The sequence below is a fragment of the Strix aluco genome, chromosome 17 (genome assembly GCF_031877795.1).
Source record: "Strix aluco isolate bStrAlu1 chromosome 17, bStrAlu1.hap1, whole genome shotgun sequence".
NCBI lineage: Eukaryota > Metazoa > Chordata > Aves > Strigiformes > Strigidae > Strix > Strix aluco.
The window spans coordinates 16,245,898-16,270,529 of NC_133947.1; the positions used below are offsets into that span (position 1 = coordinate 16,245,898).

The following is a 24,632-nucleotide window of genomic DNA, read 5'->3' on the forward strand; positions in this document are numbered from 1 at the left end:
TCCACAGTGAGAACGAAGGCACTGGGAGCAGGAAAAAAATGGGAGACTTGCTTCTAAAGAACACCCCTGATCTGACCTCACACACATCTGTGCTTCGCTCGCACACCTCCTGTAAGACAGTGGTCAGCTGGTCTGAAAACTGTTGTTCCAGTTTTCCAGAAGGGTAAGAAGGACAACCCTGGTAACTACAGGCCTGTCAGTCACACTTCAGTGCCTGGTAAAATTATGGAGAAGGTTATTCTGGGACTTACTGAAAAACACTTGAGAGACAATGCAGTCATTGGTCATAGCCATCACAGGTTCACGAGGGGAAAGTCCTGCTTAACTAACTTCCCTTTTATGAAAAGTTGACCAAGGGAAGCCAATAGATGAGGGTTTTTTTCATTTTAGCAAAGCTTTTGATACTGTCTCTCGCAGTATTCTTCTGGACAAAATGGCCAGCACACAGCTAGACAAGTCCACAATACGATGGGTGAACAACTGGCTGATGGGTTGGGCTCAAAGATTTACAGTAAATGGGGTGACATCAGGCTGGCGGCCAGTCACCAGTGGGGTTCTACAGGGCTCAGTGCTCTTTAATGTTCTTACAAACGATCTGGATGCAGAAGTCAAATGTACATTAAGTTTGCCGATGACACTAAACCAGGAGGAGCTGTGGACCCCCTTGAGGGTTGAGAGGCCTTACAGAGAGATCTGAATAGACTAAAGAGCTGGTCAATCACCAACTGTATGAAATTTAACAAGAGCAAGTGTCAGATTCTGTACCTGGGACAGGGCAATCCCGGTTACACGCACAAACTGGGGGACGAGAGGCTGGAGAGCAGCCCCGCGGAAAGAGATCTGGGGGTTTGGGTTGATGGCGAGTTGAGTAAGAGTCAGCAGTGAGCCCTGGCAGCCAAAAGGGCCAGCCCTGTCCTGGGGCGCATCAAGCACAGTGTCACTGGCCAGTCGAGGGAGGTGACTGTCCCGCTCTACGCTGCACGGGCACGGCCCCACCTCGAGCACGGGGAGCAGTTTTGGGCGCCTCAGTATACGAAGGACATCGAACTACCAGAGGGTGTCCAGAGGAGGGCGACCAGGATGGTGAAAGGTCTCGAGGGCAAGACTTACGAGGAGCGGCTGAGGTCACTTGGCTTGTTCAGCTTGGAGAAGAGAAGGCTGAGGGGTGCCCTCATCGCAGTCTACAACTTCCTCAAGGGGGGCAGCGGAGGGGGAGGTGCTGATCTCCTCTCTCTGGTGACCAGCGATAGGACACGAGGAAATGGAATGAAGCTGCGTCAGGGGAAGTTCAGATCGGACATTAGGAAAAGGTTCTTCCCTGGGAGGGTGGTGGGTCCCTGGAACAGACTCCCCAGGGAAGTGGTCACAGCACCAAGCCTGTCAGAGTTCAAGGCACATCTGGACAATGGTCTTAGTCATGTGGTTTAGTTTTAGGTAGTCCTGCGAGGAGCAGGGAGTTGGACTCAATGATCCTTATGGGTCCCTTCCAACTTGAGATATTCTGTAATTCTGTGATAATGCAGCAACCCAGGAGCCCACAGACATTAGGGCTTTGGTTTAAAAATCAAGAAGTTTTGATCACTCACAAATTGTCCAAGTGATGGATAGCCACAGAGAACCTCTAAGATGGCAACAGCAGCACGGCTTTGCCTCCCAAGGTTTGGGAGAAGCACAGATATACAAGGAGTGGGAGGTACCAGTGCGGTGGGAGAAGGCTGGGGAGGCACCAGTTAAGAGTGCAGTTCTGCATACCTGGTATGATGAAGGCAGTTGTTGGCAGGTGGGTGCTCTGCACAGTGCTCTCGGTGGTGACCACGTGGACACTGACCTCCCCAGCAGCACTCCCCTTTGTGCTCCTCACAACCTCCATCTCTGCTCTGCTGTCCATCACCTTGCCTGGGCACAGAGCGAGACACTGGACAAGAAAGAAATCAAGTTGGGTACAAGTACAAACACAACAAAGGAGTGAGAAAGAGACCGTGGAGGACGATCCCTCCCTTTCCACCATCTCCCAGTAGAAACCCCTGTAAGATGTATTAAAGGCTCATTGAACCCAACAGAGAACAGCATGAAGGTCACAGCTGGTACCAACATGACCTAGTAAAGCCCCTGTTGCGAGATTCTAGCTCAGAGCCTGTAAGTGCTGAGGGCTTTTTCTTACCTGGCACCACCATAAGATGGTATCAGCACAGCAGGTCCACAAGCTATGGCTGCTCCTGGCTCCCGCTGGGGCCTACACCACTCTGACACAGACTGTGACTGAGGGTTGGCAAATCCCACCCTGGAGGAGATTGACGTCTCTGAAGTTCCCCTTCCAGTTCTCCCTTGGGCAGTCACCCTTGATCTTCTAACTGGCTGTAAGAGAGAATTTCACAAGTGACAGGAGTTAACTGGGGTGGCGGGGAACACAAAGTCCACTGCATGCAGCTGAGTTTCTCACAGAACTAGCAATGTCAACACTAGCCATGAATTTCAAGGAGTAGGCAAGGGGCAGGCCCTTACTAGCCCTGACCTGCCCCCCTGGGACCCCCACCCATGGGCCCAGGGGCTCCGCGTCAACCCACCCTCAGCCTGTCTATGCCATGCTGCAGCAGTGCTGGTCTCCAGCCAGGCTGGCATCCTGGCTTGATCTCAGACCTGAGCTCCTAAGCTGGACCTGGCCACAGCAGCCCTGCCAGCTGCCTCCCTCAGCTCCCTGTCCCTGGGGCAGCAGCTGGCCCCTGCTGCGTCCCAGCAGGCAGGATCCTGCCTACACCAGGATGTCCCCAGACCAGGGCCTGCCTGCAAGCCAGAGGGAAGAACAGCACTGCCTCCAGGTGCCCAGGGCACCTTGGCGAGGGAGGGCTCTTGGTGCTGCTCCTGCCTTAGTGAAAAACACAATGGACAGGCTGAGCTAAGCAGAAAACCAGCAGTATCATCAGACGTGCTCAGGGAATGGGGTGTCTCCATGCCTACTGAAAATGATGGTCCGAATGTCCCAGAGACTGCTGGAGTCTGAGCACACTGGGCTGAGGAAGGATTTTGGACCTGCCCTGTTTTCCACACCCTCTTCAAAGCACTTGCTGCTGGGATGGAGGCAGGGCTGCTATGGGCACCATGCTCATGTCTTGATTGCTTTTGATGCAACCTGAATTTGAAAGACAGCCATGTGGAAAACAGGATGATCATTTCAGTGAAGCACAGTTAAATAAGAATCTGGCTACAAAGGGCAAAGTCTGGAATTTTAAAACTTGAGACAGTAGGAAAAAGTTGTTACAACCAGAGGGTAAAGAGTGGGATGGTGTGCTCATGTTAGGGGGAGATCTACTCCTTCCTCGCTCTTACAGTGCTGCCAGGTTTGTGATCAGAAATACCTGATGTTCAACTGACAGGTGGTACGGACCTTTAAGGCCCCCCAGCTGTAACGTCAGAAAAGCACTGTTAAGTGTCAGGAGAACTGAAGGAACTGAGTAACTCAGCTGGACACTGGACTCCAACTGAAAGCCAAAATGAATTTGGCAGCCAACCTATCTTGGTGCTTCCTAATACTCACTAGGAACCTATCTGCTTTCTTAGGCACTTAAATCTGGTATTTATCCTTGATTCATCACTTCGGCCAAATGTTTCAAGGATAGCTCCTCATTTTGTGTGAGCTGTTGGCTGCTTCTTATTTAAACAGAACTTCGGACTGGAAATGCCTAGAAAGGAAGAGAAATAACTAGATCCAGTGCCCAAGCTGGGTGATGCTCAAACTCATCTCTGTACAGCAGTCTATGATGCGAACACAAAAGCAAATAATTGCACAGAAAATAACCAGCAGTAATTATGACGTGTCACTCTCCAAATCCTTGTGGGGCTGCCTGCCGATGCTGTCGAGACTGGTTCTCCTGTACCTGATGAGTTCAGGGTGAACAGAATTAATTTGGATTATAGATTGCAGCACTATTCCTTAAACTGGAAGAACTAAATAACTGACATTTAGGACTTAACCTCCAGACAATCTCTCTTCCAACAACCTCCTGGGAAAGACCTCACTGCAGCAAAGGGCACGTCCCCCCAGCTCAGAGGGTCAGGAGCCCTCTAAGGAGCTTGAGGGAGGCTGATGAGCCCATCCAGCCCATGGCCCTGCCCTACAATAGTCACTCCTGTTCCTCTTATCTGCCCCTCCACAGCAGTATCCGTGCTTCCCCTGGCACCTCTGGAAAAAACAACCTCTTTCTCGTTGGCAGAAAGCTTTCCTAACACCTTGCCTCAACTCCTGCCCTTCCAGCACATGTGGAGCACAAATTCTGTAAACAACCCTTCCAGCATGTGTCCTGCTCCATTCTGCAGGGGAGCAAAGGCTTTGAGGTCCTGGACACCACAAAACCTTACACTTACAGACATCTCAAGTCACATTTCTCTCCTTTTAAGATCCATGAGGGGAGAGACAGGCCCAAAGTTATTTCAAGACCACACATGAGCAGCAAGAACATTGTTGGTGTGAACTTGTAAGCACATTGTTGCCACAAGTGAAACCCAGCAACTCTCAGGGCTCTCCCTCCTCTTATCAAGGGCTTCCACAGTGTTAGACAATTTACCACCAACACTGCTCACATCAACCATAGCACATATCGTTCAATTTTTAACTAGGATTTTTGAGATAATCCCTGCACAGACAGTCCCAAGCCCCAGAGCACTGCTCTGGACCACTGCCTCGCAATGCTCTGGAGCCTTGCTGGTGGGATGGGTGCAGGCACGACATGGCTGCAGAGCTCCATCCCCAACCCGGAGGAGTGAGAATCAGGATTGGAGACATTGTTTGCAGCTCACAGTTTTCAAAACCCTGGCAGAAAAAACCTTGGAAGCCCAACCTGCTGTGAAATATCTCAGGTCAGGAGCAACATATGAGAAAAATGGAGCACAGCCACAGCTATGGTCTGCCCTAGCATCACTGTCACAGCAGGAAAAAGGCACTGGCACACATCTCTTTGGACAACCCTGCTCCCTGAGAGCAGGACCTCTGAGAGATGTCAGGGAGAGGATGCCCGTGGCTGGGACAAGTATGGTTGCTTCAGCGCATGGAGCCAGAGATGGGCAGATACTGCCACTCCAGAGATCATTTCAAGGGGTCTCCTGCAAGCTCTGGTATGACCCATTAAGGATCACAGCATAATTCAGGCTCAGGAGGTCTCTAGTCCAACCTCCTGCTCACAGCAGGGTCAGCTACGGGATCAGACCAGGTTGCTCAGGACTTTATCCAGTCTGGCCTTGAAAACCTCCCAGGATGAAAACCATGCTTCCTGAAAATTAGCACAACAATTAGCAAAACAAAGTAACACATTCCCTTTCTGGTGACTGCTCTAGACTATGAACAAAAGGTTTATTTATTTTCTAAATTTTTTATTTAGTTGGGATCTTAAAAAGCTTTTGGCCTACAGGTGCCCCAGTGACATCTGATAAAACTCTGCCTGCCCCAACAGGACCAGAATTAGACCAACAGTTAGCAGCTTTCAAAACTCCCACCATCCAGATTTTAAACTAGCAAGCAATTGTAAAGGTGAAAGCTATTTTGGACTTATTAGTGAGGCCCTGAGTTCTCCATTTTTCCTGGTATTGAGTGTAACTCCACATGCCTTACAGAGCATGTAGGTCAGTCTGCCTCCCCAACAAGCCTGCCATTTAGTCTTTCCTTTAGGCCCACAGGGACCTAAAACTCTGCACACCCACTCCTCTCCTCTGCCTTCTGCTGAGGGACAGCCAAGGACCTCGGGCTCCCATTTTGGAGAAGCCAGAAAGGAGAAAAGTCACCCTAGCAAACCCTGGCCACACATACACCCTGACCCACGGTCCCTCCAGAGACCACCACAACACGCTGGCTGGAAGGAGGAATGTTTCAAGGCAACTTTCACCCAGAAGCACTCTCTGTCTTGGCCTGCTTTGCTCCAGTAACGCAGTTCTTGCAATAACGCTCACCGTGTATGAGTATGTATGTGCCTATGGCCGTCTGTCTGCAGCCAGACCCCACCAGCTTATTTCATGCAGTTCTGACAGCAAGATTAGATGTCTCTGTAACAGTGGGCTCTACCAGAGTCAAACCTTCAAGTTTGGGAAACGAAGCATCTGCACAGAGAACAGGGTCTCTGCATTGCCCCTCACCTCGCAGGGGAAGGCACGAGCACTGAGCAGGGGCTGAACTTCCTGAGCACCAGAGAGGGGCTGGGCACAGCTGATCTGTGCACACATACTCACACATGCAGAGGAAGCTGGCTACAAACCACACGTTTTAAGGCAACCAGGCTTTACTGGTTCTGCTGCTCACAAAGTTTCTGCTCATCAAACAAGAAACGTTGGGTGTTGGCACACCAGCGCTCTGGACCAGTGACACAGGGGCTTGGAAAGCAAACATTTCTATGGCTGCTATACACACAAGCCTCCAACTCTGCCACAGTCTCACACCCACCCCCTTGCAAAGCCCCAGCAAATCCAGGGAATGATCCGCTGTTTGGAAAGAGGAGGGAAATGCTGCATGCAACAGGCCATAGAGGGGCACGGAGAAAAGCAGCTCCCAGCACAGAGACACCGTACAGCCCCGTCAGCACTTTATAAAGCAGTCTGGTCAAAATACGTGTTTCTTTTCATCACGAAATTGGCTTAAAATAACTGTATTTCAAAAAATATTAACATGTTTATTGGCTTTGTGGCTTCTCAGATTTTTAAACGTTCCTGAAATCCACAGTGGTTTATGCTGGGGGCTGCCCAGCTGGAAAGCTAAAGCTTGACAGAAACACCCTGGGGGTGCTGGTGGACACAACACTGACCATGAGCCAGCAACGTGCCCTCGCAGCAAAGGCAGCAAACGGTGTCCTGGGCTGCGTTAGGAGGAGTGTCACAGCAGTGGGAGGGAGGTGATCCTTCCCCTCTGCTCAGCACTGGGGAGGCCACCCCTGCAGTGCTGGGTCCAGTGCTGGGCTCCCAGTACAGGAGAGGCAGGGACATACTGGAGAGAGTCCAGCGAAGGGCCATGAAGTGATGAAGGGACTGGAGCATCCACCACGGGGAGAGGCTGAGAGCTGGGACTGTTCAGCCCGGAGCAGGGCGGGCTCAGGGGGATCCCCCCAGTGTGTACAGAGACCTGGAGGGAGGGTGCAGAGTGGACGGAGCCAGGGTCCTCTCAGTGGTGCCCAGGGACAGGACCAGAGGCCGTGGGCACAAACTGGCACCCAGGAGGGTCCCTCTGAACATCAGGAAACACTTTTCCACTGTGAGGGTGACCGAGCGCTGGCACAGGCGGCCCAGGGAGGTTGTGGAGTCTCCACCCATGGAGATACCCAGGAGCCGCCTGAACACGGTCCTGGGCAACCAGCTCTGGGTGGTCTTGACTGAGCAGGGGGCTGGACAAAGTCACCTCCAGAGGTGCCTCCAATCCCAACCAGCCTGTGATTCTGTCAATTATTTTTTCAAGAATTTCCTCAGCTATAACAGAGAACTTTCCCATCCTTAGCAAATTGAGATATGGACTATTAATTACCTCCAGTGGCAAAATTGGACCTTTAAGAAAAAGCACCAGCTAGTATCATGCTAAAACAAGTGGTGCACCAGAGCACTGGAGACACGGTGGGCTGGGAGCTGCTCCCCTGGGTCTTCCCGTCTTCTGGCATTGCACTGGGCAGGCATTTAAGAGACTAATGGCACTGCAGAAAGTATATGCTCCATGTAACGCACAGGAGCTCACTCAGCAACACCCTCTGCACAGGCAGGTGGTCCAGCAGAGAAAGGCAAACACAACACGCCTCTTCCCTTCCAAATGTGTCTGTTGCTTTACATCCAGGAGGCAATGCCTCTGCCTCCTCTGGAATGAACCAGGGGCCACAAAGTCCTCCTAGGTTCTGCTGCAGCATGGGGTGAGGTTTGGAATTGCCCATGGTATTTATCAACATCTCAACAGAGAATGACATGTCCTTCCACGCAGTCAGAGGCTGTTTGTGTTGCACATTTCAAAACAGCAAATAGATTCTGTGAAGACAGGGACTGGAGGGAGAAGGGCAAGAGAGCAGCAGGGTGCCTTCAGCTTTAGGGTCAGACAAAGCTAACAGAGCAGAGACCCAGAGGCTGGGTGTCACCTGCTGTCCCCAGGAGTGTCACTGCCACTGGGACCAGCTCTTGGGCCTGTGGGGCTCAGACCCACAGGTGGGGAGAATGAGCAGTTACCAGTGACCTCATATGCCACCCCAAAGGGCTCAAGGTGACACCATCCAAGCTCAAGGCCAGAAGGCAGCCTGAAGCCCGGGTGGCTCCGACTGGGCGCAGACCCCCAGCCACCGCTGAGAGGCACGAAGGGGACAGTCACATCCCACCTTCCACTCTGCCGCCTACTGATAGTGCCAGCCCTGCTGCAGCATCCAGCCCTGCACAGGGTTAGGGCACAACACAGGACATCTTTCCACAAGTACAAGTCACACGTATAAGCAGGCAGAAACGTCCAAAGAGGACTGAAACATGATCCCAAAATATTTTGAATGTCCAGTCTTTTATCTTCTTTTATAACTGGTAAAGAAGCAAATCCAGAACCTGGCCTAGACCACATGGAGCATCCTCTCCGTTGCCTGGGCTGTTTGTTCCGTGACCTGCTAGGCTGGACTAACGCCCTCCGTGCAGCAGGACCCTTCCAGGGGCTGCAGTGGCGCCGTGTCCAGGCCCCAGGGCAGCGTCTGCTCACGCGGGCTTTGAGAAACAGCAGAAGGAACATGCTCAGGTGTCCGCCTTGGAAAGGGCTTCCAACCGCCGTGTGTCCCAGAGAGGGTTCCCTGGAAAAGCCGGGCAAGTCCCATGCCCCGTCTCCACTGGGTCACACCCGGCCAGCGCCTCGCACCACGCACCCGCACCTGGGACCAGTCAGCCCAGTGGGACCCGCAGCCGCACCAGTACAGAGCTCGGCCGAAGGAGATAAGCACCCGCACGTCCCTTCTTTTTTTAATATTTTTTTATAAGCTGTTGGGCGTAGCGGCTTGCCTTGAGAAAAACACTTCGCTGCACACGAACGTTGCCGTCCTAAGCCGACGCGCAGCGGGCCCGCCGTCCCCCCGCGGGGCGGGCACCCCCGGGCACCCCCGGCCCGCTCCGCTCCCGGCCGGCCCGGCCCGGCCCGGCCCCCTCCCCGCGCCGCCCGCCGTGGCCAGGACGCGGCGCCGCCGGGCCCGGGCCGCCCCGCCCCGCCCGCCCGGGGTGGCTTTTGGTAAAAGGCGGCGATGGCGGAGCGTCCCTCCCCCGCCGGGCCCGGGGCCGCCCCGGCTGCAGGGGGCGGCGCGGAGCGGGCCCGGCCCCGCCGTCCCAGCCCCGGCAGGCCCCGGCCCCGCTCGCCCGGCCGCGGCCTCGCCTGCGGCGGCGGCGAGCCCGGGCGGGGAGGCGGCCCCCGGGGTGCGCAGCGCCTCCTTACCTCCACGGCGGGGGCCCGGCCAGGGCGCTGCTCCGAGCCGCGGCGGGGCTGCCCGGCCCGGCGTGCGCTGCGCGGAGCCGCCTTACGGCAGGGCCGCCGCCGCGGCGCCCGCACGGCCCGGCCCGGCCCGGGGCTGCGAGCCGAGCAGGGCCGCACCGGGCGGGGGGCACACGCGGGAGCGGGGCGGCGGAGCCCGCGGCGGGAGGGGCGCGGGGCCGAGTGTGAGTGTGAGTGAGTGTGCGTGAGTGTGTGCGCGGGGGGAGGGGGCGGTAATTGGGCAGGTTGAAAATGCATGCACTTAATGAGCGCCGTCGCCATGGCAACCCGTGTATTCCTCCACGCCGCAGTGGCAGTGTTTAATCCCGCCGCAGGATTTCGGGGAGCTGCCTGGGGGGGGGGGGCGGCCGAGGGGGGGGAGGTGGCCATGGCAACGCGCGGCCCGCGGAGCCCCCCAGCCCGGGCGCCCCAAGGCCGCCCCCCCCTCGCTCCCCCGGGCCGTGGCCTGTCCCCACAGCGCCGAGGAGCCCGGGGCTGGCACCGGGCACCTGAAGGCGAGTGTTGAGCTCCGGGGTGCCAGCGGCCCCCACCCTCACCTTGCCGGGGCTGCGAGGCGGCTGGAACGCTCTTTCCCACTGGTTTTCTCTCTCGGGTTAGGTGGGACAGGAGAGCGCGAGAGCCAGAAGCTGCTTTTTCTCTCAGTCACTGGTATAAACCGAACCCGCCGCGTAGAGCAATTGGGCTGCATCGCTGGTGGCAACGTGCCCTCCTCCAGCCGGGCGGCCCCGGGAACCAAACCCGCTCCCCAGGCCTCGTCTGACGTGGGCACGGGCTGCGGGGCAGAGCCTCTCCTCCTTGGCTCTCGTACCGCGGGTTAGAGGAATCACCAGAGAACGTGAAAACAAAATCCCCAAGATCACCGGGAAGCAAAAGGATTGCTCGAAGTAGTTCTCCAGAGGAAAGGCAGTGCTGGCCCTTGCACAGCGCCGAGCAGCACTTGGTGAGCGCTCTGGTCAAACACCAGGGCAGCTTCCCTGCCCACCCTTTAGTATTTTATGTCCACGCAAGACACGTGCCTTTTAGACACTTGCACAACGTCTGTCCCACTTACCCGCAGAAGGTGGGAGTGGAAGGAACCAAGGCTGGAAGCACAAGGACCAACAATGGACCAAGAGCCGCTGAGAACGGCGCTCGGTGCGTGTTGGACTCCTCACCGTGGAGGCCAGCTCCTGCCCGACCCAACCCAGGGCAAGGAGTGTGCTCGCTCGCTTCGGGGAGAGCAGGAACAAACTCTTTGATCTAGCATGAGTATCTGCCAGTTTTTTCATCACCTTGAGTTTTGTACTCTGAAATACATCAGAAAAGATGAAGTCAAAGACTGATGAAAGAATTAGATCCTGAAAATCAGGAAGTAAGTAACAGGTATCTCCTTTGCAGCTACTGCCTTCTTCCCCCTTTTTAAATAAACCTGAAGTGGCACAGTACAGAAAAAGGTCTTCCCATATAAATCCTTTATGCTGCAGTGCGAGGTTCAAATAGATTCACATCAGGAGCAGAGTGAAACTCAGCCACTTGAAAAGCAACCCAGCATTCAGCTTCTCCCAGCGGTTCCCTGTTCCTGGTTATGCTTACGATAAAAAAAACCCATTAATTGAGAATGATGAATCCCTGGGAAACAGCTACTTTAGGCAAAAAAAGAGGGGGCATCCCTGGCTGCCCAGCGAGCCTTCTGCCTGATGTAATACCAGACCATTTCTCCCTCCTGTGCCTCAACTTCCATTTCTGCAACCTCTGTTATAAAGTGTCTTGGGCAACAAGAGGCTGGAGAGCAGCCCCGCGGAAAGAGATCTGGGGGTTTGGGTTGATGGCGAGTTGAGTAAGAGTCAGCAGTGAGCCCTGGCAGCCAAAAGGGCCAGCCCTGTCCTGGGGCGCATCAAGCACAGCGTCACTGGCCAGTCGAGGGAGGTGACTGTCCCGCTCTACGCTGCACGGGCACGGCCCCACCTCGAGCACGGGGAGCAGTTTTGGGCGCCTCAGTATACGAAGGACATCGAACTACCAGAGGGTGTCCAGAGGAGGGCGACCAGGATGGTGAAAGGTCTCGAGGGCAAGACTTACGAGGAGCGGCTGAGGTCACTTGGCTTGTTCAGCTTGGAGAAGAGAAGGCTGAGGGGTGCCCTCATCGCAGTCTACAACTTCCTCAAGGGGGGCAGCGGAGGGGGAGGTGCTGATCTCCTCTCTCTGGTGACCAGCGATAGGACACGAGGAAATGGAATGAAGCTGCGTCAGGGGAAGTTCAGATCGGACATTAGGAAAAGGTTCTTCCCTGGGAGGGTGGTGGGTCCCTGGAACAGACTCCCCAGGGAAGTGGTCACAGCACCAAGCCTGTCAGAGTTCAAGGCGCGCCTGGATGATGCTCTTAGTGGTGTGGTGTAGTTTTAGGTAGTCCTGCGAGGAGCAGGAGTTGGACTCGATTATCCTTATGTGTCACTGCCACCTTGAGATACTCTCTGATTCTATGAAGTTTTATTTAAACTTAGCTCTTAGTAATGCTCTTATTATTTAATTTATTCTGACAGAGGCTTATCAGACTCTGCTGCAGCATTAACACCACTAGACCTAACTAGTGCAGACTGCAGCAGGGCTGTGCTTAACAAGAGATGCTCTGGGACACGTTAGGCCAGGATTCATCCCCACATATTCTGCTACTCACAGGTTGGCAGCATCCGCAGGTGGCTGTGCCTGCCACTCCTGTCCTCACCCACAGTCATGTCCCATGCTAATTTAACCCAAAAGCCTGATAGAGACCTTGCAAAACATGAAGCAACAGGAGTAAGTTTGAAGTACAAACTGGCATCCGTAGCTTTTATTCCCACTGGGCAAGTCACTGCAATTCTGTGCCTCAGTTTCACACTCTCGAGGGGACTTTTGTGTATGGAGAACTACAAAACAATTCTGCTCTGGGTTGTCAAACATACATAGCTGACACCTAAATTATGGCAAATGATGGATTACACTTTCAGCTCACAGAGCAATAATTCTTAATTATTAGCAAATAGACGAGGTAAGCGGAGAGGCTCTTTCAAAGTGTTTTCTCCTGTCTCTCCAGTTACTGTCAGCACTTACCGCACGCTGAGTGGCATGCTTGTACCAGAGAGTCGAGCAGAAGAGGAGATGCCACCCCAGGGCAGCTCTTGCACCCTGCCATTGCCCCTCAGGTTAATTGTACAGCAGCACTGCTGCGCCATGGTGATCACGAGAGACTGTTTGCTGTATTATTTTCTTCTCGTGTCGGTGCTGAGCAAGGATGCTGACAGCTGACACTGAGCAGAACAAGGAACACAAATGCTGCGCAGGGGAAAGCATTCTGCACTTTACCCATTTCTACATTGCTCTTCGACTAGCAGATCACCTGGGTGCAACTGCACCATTGTGATTACACCTGGCAGATCAGATGGATCTATTTAACATCTACTGACTTAACAGCACTAACTTTTCTTATTCATGTTTACAGGATAATCCTGCTCCAGGAGCTGCACACACCAGTAATAAATTTGCTCAAGTAATTCCCCCCATGACTCCATCCACATGACAGCACAGGCTGCATCTTCCAGTCACCTCCAACCCCGGCATCACCAACAGTTTTCTGCCACTATTTTCAGTATTTTGGACTGAAATCACTGTACTCAGTTCTTGTCCAAAGGCAAAACATTGGAACAAAAGTTAAGCATTTGCTTTTAAAATGAGTAAAAATGCTGATTTTTAAAAATGAGTGTTTGAGATATTCTAAATTAGACCCCCCTGCAGAAGTCACTTTCTGTGAACAAGAGGAAGAGGATGTAGCCCTCGAGTCAGAGAATCACCCAGAATCGTGTTCAAAACTTGAGTATTAGTGCAAACCATTGTGCAGTACACCCCGAAGCATGCATTAGCTGCAGACATTTTCCCATTGCCACTACTTTTTCCGTGGTATGGATCATACTAACTGCCGGGATCCATTCCCTCATGTTCATCCACCTGTGTTCATCCAACCAACTTAGACAGATCTAGCTAAAAGGGTAATTGTTTATGAGCCACTTCAGAGCAGTTTATTTCAATTTTTTATTGGATCAAGAAACAACCAAAACTTCCTCTCCAACATCTACATACACATTTAGCAAAAATAATAATGAGTGAAGAAGCTTTGAGAGTTAAGAGCCCACTTTCTGCTATTTGATTCTTTCCACCTTACCACAAAACAAAACATGGGGGGAAAGGGCTGATCACAACGTTAACAGATACCATTATGATCCCAAGAATAGATAGTTAAAATTCTTGAACCGTTAATAGCTGCCACTTCACAAAGCAATATTTCACAGACTCACGGAATCATCTGGGTTGGAAAAGACCTTGAAGCTCCTCCAGTCCAACCATTGACCTCACACTGACAGTTCCCAACTACACCATATCCCAAGCGCTATGTCAACCCGACTCTTAAACCCCTCCAGGGATGGGGACTCCACCACCTCCCTGGGCAGCCCATTCCAACGCCCAACAACCCATTCTGGAAAGAAATCCTTCCTAAGAGCCAGTCTGACCCTGCCCTGGCGCAATTTGAGGCCATTCCCTCTTGTCCTATTGCTTATTACTTGGTTAAAGAGACTCATCCCCAGATACTAATTTGTATTAGTTTTGCTTCTCACCTTTTAAAGTAATGCATTCCTATTCACATTAAATAGACATTACAAAGTGCAATGAAACACGGCAAAGATCTGCTAATTGTGTCACATGAACTTTACCTTCTGATCAACATTTGAACTGTGCCTCTTTTAAATAACCACAGCATTTTGCATCATCTGCCAAGGACATACCAAACACCAGCTCAGCTAAATTTTCAGGATTTCCAGGCTCCTGAGCCAAATTCCTACTTTCCCAGCTTTCGCTCTTTGCCTTATGTGATTGCTCTGTGGATGTGACAATGCCAACCCAAACTGAATTTAAGTAGGAATTGGAAACAGTTCAAGTTATTCCACGTGTGGATCTACAATCCAGCAATCATCTTTTAAACGCCCCTCCCCATGGCTCATGCAGAGACAGTTATAATCTCATTTGGGACAGAGTAATCCCCCAATTGTAAGTGGCTGCTAAAGCTGCACTGTTATAGTAGGAAAAAGGAGTGCCACCCATTCTAGCCACTCACAGTTCCACTCTAAGCACAGTAATATAGGGGAGATACTTATTTTGGTGTACATCAAACACAGAAGTTGTGCTCTTCCTTACAGCAAGCCAAGATACTGTACCTGTTTCCTCTCAGTAATGTAAATAGCTGTTTCAGAGGACATGTTTTGCAACAGCATGTTTTAAGACCTCTTGTTCTTAGTCCATCTCCTCTTTTATTAAGATTTTTGAACTCTCGGCATGAAACAGGCCTGCGTGTCTGCCTATTAAAGCATGCTGCGTTCCTCTTCACAGTGCCACAGGGACTTGCTGAAGCAGAACCACTTGCATGGGCTCGGCTAGTAACTGTGCTACCAGCTTCTGAGAATCCCGTGTAGTGGATGTAAAGGCTAAGGTAAGAATTAAGTACTCATCTGTCCCCACGACTGGCTTTGGGGACAATCAAATGACTCTCCTTACCAGCTAGATGCTCAGCGTAGTCCCCAAACCCTCAAGCACTACCTCATTTGCGCTTCAGGACTCAATCACCTACCTAGATCAGGAATAATCACATTTTGCAGCTTGCTTCCTCACCAGACCAGGTGCATTAGGGATTTGTTCTCTTCTCCATCAGAGCACTAAGCTAGAAGCCAAAGCATGGAAGAAAACACCTTTTTGAGCTGGGAACCAGAATTCTCTCTCATGACCTCCTGACACAGGCAGTCAAGGAGATTAAGTTCAACGCACACAAACAATGGGTCACCCAGAAACTCCGGGCAAGAGTGAATTTTGTTGAATAGCAGATTTCCCCGTTCGTGCGTGATAGTGTCACTGCTGTCCAAGGGAAATGGTGCAAGGAAGATTTCGATTCACTTCCAAGGTGGCTTCATGAAGAGCACTGACTCACCACCGACATGAAGTAGAAACACTTTCCTACTATCTGCCAGGGTTTAAGTGAGACACACTGAAGGGGAGAGGTGTTTTCAACATCTAATTTAAAGCAGGTATTGTACATCACAGGAATCATTGATTTAAGGACAGAACTTGCATTTATGTTGAACAGGGAGAGATGCTATTTTAAATACAGGACAAGGCTAGGAACAGGCTCCAAATTCAGACCCAGATTTCAAGTTTCACTTTTTTTTTTAATGGTAGACTGTTGATTTCTCCTTCACAATTTGCTATAGGACACTAACATTTTAAGTCAATCCTGCATTCCACATTCAATGAGAAGGTATGTTTCTCTTTTTTATTAAGAATAAATTTATATTGGTTATACCAAACGCAGAAAAAAAAAAGTCGGGATGCCTAATACTAAAGCATGTCCCTGAAAAGATGGCTCCACAGTTAGGTTAAAAACTGAGCTATGAGCAACACCAGATGGTTTTGCCATCAACTATTGCTACTACTGCAGGCCAACGCAAAACACACGCCACAGCTGCAAGCATGCAAGTCTTCTACGGTCTCTTACTCTTCTCTGAAGTTTAAGACATTTATCCAAACCACGCTTTTATAACACCTACAAGAGATCTCAGAAATAATCACACTTGTGATCACAAATACGCTCCAGACTGATAGTCTTCCACTCCTACAAAAAACGGTGCTGACAGAGCTGGAGGGATTACGGTGTTTGGGTTTTGTTGGTGGGTTCTTCAGAGTTATCGCAAGCCTTGCACTTCCCTGCACTGGCTCAGTATCTGGTGCTACTGAAACCCGACTGGCTTTCCAGAGGAAACAAATCCAGAAGGATGCAAGTCATGCCAAGGAATTCCTGCTTCATTTGCACAGTCAAGGGCCGTTTCTCTTTTGCATAGCAGCCAAGGGAGACATCGCATGCGGCTCCAGTAACAGAAAAAGAAATCTTCAATATTTAAAGGAGTTACAGGCGAGTTGGTTAAACCCAATCTAGGCCCTCCCTGTAAGTAATTCATGAATAAAGATGATTTCAAACATAACCATTGTCATAACAACCTCATTTCAGAAAGCTAAGAATATAGTTGGTAAAAGCCATCGTTATGCATCGTTAACCAAGACGGGTGCTAACGGTTACTGTAAGGCCAAGACATTCTCACACTGACACTGGAAATCAGTTTTAGAAACAAGCCGTTACTAGTATCTACAAGCATGTGCAAAAAAGTAGTTAACATCGTTTTCTTACAGCAAAGACATAGAGATGCTGAAAATTTGCAGATATACCTCTTAACCTACCGATCTCGGAGCTCGGTTCGTTTCCAGGAGTACGGCGTGTGTTAGTGAAGACCTCTGGAGGCCAATCAAAGAGCAGTTCTCCATGAAGTCTGACCTCCCCATGATCAGCATAAATGAAGCCAAAGGGACATAACGCTTTTCTATCAACAGTTTACGGGAAGTAAATATTTCCCCAAGTGTAGCTTATGGCTGTAAACCTGCACTAAACTATTCTTGCAGTCTTCTGCGGGGTCCCCAGTACTCATTTGGAATCCAGTGCCGAAGTCTTACCTGCAGTGATCACTACAGCATCTGATTTTTCTAGTCATTATGCTAAAATACACCTTAAGTGTAACAGCTTCAATTTGAAAAAAAAAAAAAAAAAAATCACAAATTAACTAAACAGAAGTCACCTCATTCCAGGTGCAGAGCGTAAAACTTTAGTACTAAATTCACCCTGCGGAAGCGTGGACTTAAGTCATGCCAGAAGTACCTGCAAGACTCTGGTTTTACGAATAATCATGGGGAAGCTTGGCTTGGCAGCTCAGATACAGCTGCTTTTCCACACTTGGGATAGAGTCTAGAAAAGTACACAACATAAAAGCAACAGCACCCCCATCTTACAGCAACAAGGCCACGTAACCACTTCCCATTCGGGTTCCTTTGGGAATGTGAGCTCATCAGGGAAAACTACTCCCCTGGGATCCCTTCTTGTACTAACACCGCTACTTGTACGCAAGAGGCAAAAGCTCAAGCTTTCTAGATATGACAAGGAAATGGTAAGAAACTGAGTATTAAATTTCAAGAGAACTGCTTAGATCATAAAGCAATTCTAGGAGAGAAATGTTGGCGTCAAGTCGCATTTGAACGTGCACTTGCTGTGCTCCTTGTGCCCCATCCAATTCACCTGAGCAGGTGTGTAAAATCCCGACCAGAGGCACTGCTTCACATCCACTCACCCCTCAGAGAAGGACAACGGGCTGGGCCAGACGGCGCTTGGCTGGCCAGCTGCTCCCAAGCACAAAACCAAGTGCACTTCAAGAGCTCCAAGTCTCTTACTAAAACAAAGTTACTCCAGCAAAAGAGGTAAGTAGGATAAATTGTGATTTCCCCAGCACGAGAGGCAGAAAAAGAATCCCATTACACTGCAATAAACACAAGAGTTTGAGTCACCAATTTAATTTTATACAAGTCAAACTACACGTTGTATAAAGAGTACAAGGCAGTTCTAATGTTTGCTATTGCATGTTACAAAAATCAATTTAGCTATAAAGGGGACTTTTTAGGATGAGTCCTATTCCACAATTTAAGTGAATTGGCAACTGTGGTTTAGCAAAGCCTTTGTTAAGACTAGAACTCTAGCTCAAAGAGATTACATTTCCAATAAAGTTCAGACTTACACACAATAGGATTATAGTTCTCCTAGTCTGAAGCAAAATGTTAACATAAGTGAGTCAAAAGGGAGGGAAGACAGTTTTATTTACCTAGTTTTCATATCCAATAGGTATTTAGAGGCTGACAAACCATACAACATACTAGTGACTTGGACCACACCCAGGAGACACGTTAGTGTCCGACAACAGTGACACTTGATATTCAAGCAAGAAAATGTCAGAAAGCTTTCATTCTTTCAAGTTTGAAACATAGGATTTTTCAGCAATACTGTATGATACAGGTTCCAGAGTACCTTTATTACCTTTAATACAGTCACAGTATGGGGGAGGGGTGGGGGGGAATGTTCTTTTGGCAAGTTAAGATACAACACAAATGCTCCAACTTGAGTTTATTGCTGGTCTAAAATCTCCCTAGTATTGTTACCGGTTTATACAGTTTGCAGCCTGCTTCCAGAAATTAAGATAAACCAGAGAACTATCTGACCTGCCCAGCAAGGCAATCCTGCCTTTGGTAGCAAGCTGTAACCTATTAAGCTAATGATACCCATAGTTCTAAAACAATGAAAAAAATAGGAAAAAATGATACTTTCAAAAAAGCCCAGATTTAAGCCTGTTTATATTGTTTATTTTTAATATAAAAACCACTTTGCACTTAAGAGTAAAGTTACTCCTGCAGAAATGCTATAAAATCAAACTTTTAGCTGAATTTCTACAAAAGGGGGACACTTCCTGCTTTGTACCACCATACGATCTTGTATTTTCAAATTTGGGATACAAATTAAACCTTTATGCCTCATTACTTAGTTCTTAGGCCATTCACTCCTGCAAGAGAAAAAAACCAACTTCTGAAGTACTAACATAACACTAATGGCCTGACAAGTAGGAAAAGGTTCCATAATAGTGTGCAATGTAAGAGGAGAGTTCTAGTCTTAATCTCTTGAACTAGATCTTGATCGTGAGCGAGATTTTGAACGAGATCTGGAGCGGGACCTCGATGCAGCTCTTTTGGGTGGCGACTCTGAACGAGCCTTGGCAGATGGCTGCTGCTGCGGAGAATTGGAACGAGACCTACTCCTTGACCTGGACTTAGACTTAGCATCTCCTTTACCATTTTCTTTGGGAGATCGAGACCTGGACCTGGACCTGGACCGAGACTTCTCCGACTTCTCCTTGGATCTGCTGTGAGAGCGTGAACCCCTGTCAGACTTGGGTTTCGATTTGCTCTTTGATCTAGACTTCCTGCTTTTAGATCTGGAGCGTGAGCGGTCTTTGCTTCGTGACCTGGATTTAGACCTTTCAAGAAGAGACAGAGTTTATTCTGCATGAACCAAAGTGTACTTACAGCAGTTGCAAACATCTATCAATTAGGAAGTAGCAATTCCTGTACCAACAGAAAACAACGTAACACTTACCGGGAACGGCTTTTGGAGACACTACGGGACCTGCTGCGGCTGCTCCTACTTCTACGACTTCTGCTTCTAGATCGTCTTCTAGATCGTGACCTAGAAACATTTAAAATGCAATTTGTCCCCTACTCTTTGTCTGGTGTGGCCGCTATGCTATCTAGCAGAGAAAAGCTGCTCAAGAACTCCTCAAAAATAAGTATGACCACATCAAGACGTACTATTAATCCACTTAGATGTGATATACTGTCAATGAATTGTATCTGATGCTTCATGTGTGAAAAACCCCCCAAACGGACTTTGCTGTGTTACATAAAATAATTCCTGCTACATTTTCAGGCATCCTCCTATTCCTAAACAGCATAAGTGGCCTCGATGCCGAGACTGACGTGTCCCAGAAGTTACCTCGACCTGCTGCCAGAGTAAGATCGCCTATGGCTTGACCGTGGCTTGTCTTCAACCAGCCTGATCTTCCTTCCGTTTATCTCTGTGCCATCCAGTTTCTCCAGGGCACGCTTCATGTCCGAGTAAGATCGGAACTCAATCACTCCTTCATTTGTACGTTCTTTGTGAGCATCTGCATAGGTCACCTCACCAGCTTGCCTCATGAAATCCTTCAGGGAGCAGATGAAGAATTATATAACCATGCCACATGCTTATGCTCTGCAAGCACATTAGCTTAAGACAAGTCTGAGCAAACGCAAGAAGCATTAATTGCGCGTAAACATTCACGCACAAGTACTTCTCAATTACTTCTACCTAAATCAAAATGAACATCGATATCAAAGGAAGTTAGTGCTTCCTGCTAGTCACAACAGGCTCTATGATAGAACATCAATACATACTTTCAAATCCTGCCAACTACAGCGACTGGAAAGGTTTTCAACAATCAGTCTGTGCTCTGTACGAACAGGCGGTCCGTATTTATCTCTTCCAGATTGTCTCCGACTGCTATATCCGCCACCACCCCCACCTTTATTGTACAAAGAAATAAAGTTAGATTGTCTCCTAGCATGAAGAAAACTAAATGTTCTGAAAAAGTTAGTTAAACAGTTATATTTACTGGAGTAGGACTTTATTTCTCTAAGCCTCCAATAAACTTTGCAATTTTGCCATAATCTATATTAATGGCAAATCAAACAGACTAAAATCCTACAAGTCTGAACTCCTAAGATCTGTTAGAGAGTGACTGCTCCTTATTAGATTCACCTTGCTAAGTTTTATTTTACAGAACATTGTAAAATATAAAACTTAACTGATTACATGCATTTCTACATTTTACAAAAACGTTTACTAGTTACACTAAGTACTTACATCACAGTATGAGGTTTTTGGTGGTGGTTTGGCCACAAAACACGCAAGGTAACAGTCACCTAGTTCAGTTTAACCAGTTTTGTCTAACCCTTGGAATCCTCACCATCACCCTGCGTCTAATGGCAAAAGGCTGCTGTCGTCATGGCTTCCGGTAAGGTCAGCCAAAGGGTCATAGGGCAAGGGTCACACAATGTATGGAAAAGCCATGGCCAATCAGGAAAGGCAGTCATCTTAGCCTCAGTGGACACAGCCTCAGCCCCACTGGTCACTTTTAAATTGAAACATCAAGGACTTGTTAAAAAGTTTGAATTGAACATGCAACAGTTTTAAACAACATACATTTGATTCTTTTTAAAAAGACAGATACCCACCCCCCCAAATACCAAGCTTCTAGAGATTACTGAAAGAGGCACCTCAGTACTTTTAATTACAGTACTAGGCCAGTTAAATTCTATATAGTTCAGCTCAAGAAGCTATACAAGTTAGCTGAACGTAGAAATATTTACAATATCCCCCACTTAGTACAACAGATTCCTGCTTGAAAACCTCCCCCCGCCCTTCCTATATATTCAACTGAAACATTCACATGAAAGTTCACAGCTGAGTGCTTCTACCCCAATTATGCAACGATATTTATTCATTAACATTAGTGATGCAACATCACTGTTTCATCTAAATGCTCCCAAGAACACTGGAGCCCTTAAATTAGGGGAGCATATCGTTTCTAATTAACAAGAAACCCTTTCTAGAAGGCCACAAATCTGCAGCCAGAATTACTTCGCTATTTGCCCTCTTAAGTTTCTTAGGGGATATCCGAGTGCAGCGCTGGTGCCAGGAAAAACGTCTGCAGCACTAAGTCAGCAGACAGCTTGCTCCCAGCGATGCACCCGCCATCCCCCGCCACCGTGCTCCCCGAGATAGCGACCCCCGCCCCCCCTCCGCCCCACGGGACTCGGTCCCAGCCGCTCCATCACCCCCGGCTCTGCCCTGCCAACACAGCCGAGCCGCCTCCCCTCCTCCTGCCCCTCGCCCGAAGCAGCCGAATAACCACGCACAACGATGGGCCCGTACTCACTGCGACTACTGTAGCTGTACCCGTCCCTGTCGCGGCGGGGGCCGCGGGCGTGCTCCACGATCACGCGTTCCCCGCACAGGTCCTTGCCGTTCAGCTCGTAAACGGCATCGTCGGCGTCTCGGGAGTCCTCGAACTCCACGAAGCCGTAACTGCGGGAAGGAGAAAGGCGCCGTCAGCCGCCCGCCCGCGGCTCCCGGGGCCGCGGGGCCGCGCGGGCCGGGCCGGGACAATGGGAGCCGGCCCCGCCGCAGCGCCCCCGCTCCCCCCGCGCCGCCGCCATCTTGAGCCGGGCGCCACGCGGCAGCGCGGGCGGGAGAGGCCGACAACATGGGGGAGGGGGAAGGGAGGGGAGCGGCGGGCGCGGCCCGCCCGGCCCCGGGGACGGCAACGGGGCGGGGGGGGGGGGCGAGGAGGGGGGGTGGAGGGGCGCCCGGCGGGCGGCAGCGGCCTGGAGGCCGCGGGACAGCGCTCACCCGTTTTTGAGGTCGACCTCGAGCAGGCGGCCATAGCCGCTGAAGAAGCGCTGGATGTCCTTCTCCCGGACGTGGTAGCTCAGGCGCCCGATATATACGCGCGGCATGTCCGCGGCGGGGGGGGAAGGGGAGGGAGAGGAGAAGAGAGAGAGGGGGGAGGGGAAGAGAGAGAAAGAAGCGGCGAGAGGGGCGCGGGGAGCGGCGCTGCAGGCCCGCACGCTGCCACCGCCGCGACCTGCTCCGCAGCACAATGGCGCCCGCCGCCCGCCGCCGCTTTTATAGCGGGGGGCGGGGCCCGGTGCGGACGTTGCGGCGCGGGCCGGGCGGGGCCGGGGAGCGCGGCGGCGGCGGCGTCATCGCGCTCCCGCCAGCGGGCGGGGGCAGGCGGGCGGAGGCGGGCGCGTGGCGGTGCGCATGCGCGAGGCTTCCTGCGTGCGTGCGTGCGTGCGTCCGCCCGCGGGGCGGTGGCCCGCGCTGCGCACGCGCTGGGCGCTGGCGCGCTCCGGCAAGCGGAGCGGGGCGGGGCGGGGCTGCGCGTGCGCAACGGCGCCTCCCGGGGGCGCTGGGACCGGCCCCGCGCCGGGCGGGCCGGGTCGGCCTGAGGGCCCCGGCCTGGGGCCGCACCGCTCAGCCCCGCCGCGGCCCCCCGCCCCGCCCCGCGGCTGCAGGCCAGAGCGGGCTCGCCGGGTGGCGGCTGAGCCGGTGAGGGCCGCGATCGGCTTTGTCAGCTAGGACCGGGCCCGCTCCCCCCCCAGGTGTGCGTGACGGCCGGGCGGGGCCGGGCTCTGGCGGGGCCGGCGGGCGGACAGCGGCCAGAGCAGCGGCCGGGGGCGGAGCGCTCCAGCTCGGCCTGCTGGCGGTCCGGGTACATGGGAGCAATCCCTCACAGCAGCCCGAAGTTACCGAGCGCTGTGTCCTGGTTCCCCTTTAACACATGTTCTGAATTAGAAAAATCCTCACGATATATTAATAAACCCACTGTTTCAGTCTGCTGGGCTTCACATTTTAACACTTCTATAGTGTATACTCTGATTTGTACATTGATACAAACCATATACTCTAGTACATATAACACTTTAATATTGTATACCATTCAAACATTTAGAGTGGAAAGGGCACGTTTACTCGTACCGCGGAGCTTTCCCAGCCACGTGGAGAGCAGCTCGCGTTCCCCTGATGCTACAACACCGTGAGCATCCATGTGGGAACAGCCCACCAAAGACACCCTGTTTGCCTTCAATTTTCAGGGTGTTGCCCTCAGTTAACCTGTAGCAAAGCAACTTCTGGGTTTGAGTTGAAGTGGGGGAAATCTCTCGAGTCTCATTTGTTCTCATTTAATAAAAGCTTGATTCATATAGTACAACAGACAATGAGCGACCTCTTCTGTTACAGTGGACAGTGCTTGGAAGATTTCATGAGTTCACTGTTTTCTATCTGCTTTAGAAAGACTTACACTAATTTACAGGCCTGATGTAGTTTTTTCATACAATATCACCAGGAGATATTTTGACTTATAGGTAAATTCAACCAGGCTGTAGTGTTCATCAGCTCTGTGTAGAGAATTCAAAAGGGTTTTATTTCAGTCTTGAATAGCCCGGCACAGAGGGGAACACCACAAGATAGGCTGTACCTTGCCCTGAGCCTACTGAAATAAAAGCTCTCCTGGAAGAGTTGGGATGTATCTCACACTCAGGGTCTTCAACTTTCAGCTGTTCTGTTTAGACAACAAGCTCTGAAGCACCAATGCTTTCTCAGAAACAGATAAGTGGGAAAAGTCTTATAACTATTTATTGCTAAAATGTAGCAGTATCTCTGAGCCTCTCCATGACAGCAGTACCACTGCGTTGAGTGTTGTGTACACAGAACTAAAGGGTGGCTTCTCCTACCAAAAACTTACAATATGAAAAAATCCATTCAAGTCATTTGTGTCTTCTTTGAGATAACTGCAGGTTATAATGTCTGATTATAAAGGTCTTCTCCCTGCTACAGTCATATTCTGTTGTTTTCCACTTCTGTTCTCATAAGAGGATAATGAGTCACTGGCCCAAATTTTGAAAACCTTGGGTATGAGCATTCATCTGAAATTGTCTGTGCTGACACCTATGGAGTAGGAGAGCTGCATGCTAAGACTTGCTGGAAATAACCCAAGGAGATAGTTCTTGCTAAAACATCTTGTGCTTGGTTGAAGATAGTGTGGATGCCTGGACTGAAGTTCAAGGAAAGGAAGGAAAGCTAATCCTGTTCTTAAGGGATTCCCTT

General features: G+C 50.6%; 2 protein-coding genes across 2 annotated transcripts in view; both read right to left on the minus strand.

Annotated features, from left to right (window-relative positions):
- Positions 1 to 10,019, minus strand: part of L3MBTL1 (L3MBTL histone methyl-lysine binding protein 1) — a 31,099-nt gene extending 21,080 nt beyond the window's left edge. Inside the window, exons 1-3 of the mRNA XM_074843225.1 lie at positions 9,988 to 10,019; positions 2,162 to 2,355; positions 1,753 to 1,896 (exon numbers count right to left, since the gene is read on the minus strand). Coding sequence (XP_074699326.1) covers positions 1,753 to 1,896; positions 2,162 to 2,174 — 157 coding nt within the window. The 5' untranslated portion in view covers positions 2,175 to 2,355; positions 9,988 to 10,019. The remainder of the gene's footprint in view (positions 1 to 1,752; positions 1,897 to 2,161; positions 2,356 to 9,987) is intronic.
- A 7,858-nt stretch (positions 10,020 to 17,877) lies between these two features.
- On the minus strand, positions 17,878 to 22,630 carry SRSF6 (serine and arginine rich splicing factor 6). Its single transcript, XM_074842818.1, has 6 exons — positions 22,374 to 22,630; positions 21,901 to 22,049; positions 20,357 to 20,484; positions 19,917 to 20,125; positions 19,521 to 19,610; positions 17,878 to 19,401 (listed from the first exon to the last, which is right to left on the minus strand). Exons 1-6 carry the CDS (start codon positions 22,478 to 22,480, stop codon positions 19,038 to 19,040), a joined length of 1,047 nt encoding a protein of 348 aa, XP_074698919.1. The 5' UTR covers positions 22,481 to 22,630; the 3' UTR covers positions 17,878 to 19,037.
- Positions 22,631 to 24,632: the final 2,002 nt, after the last annotated feature.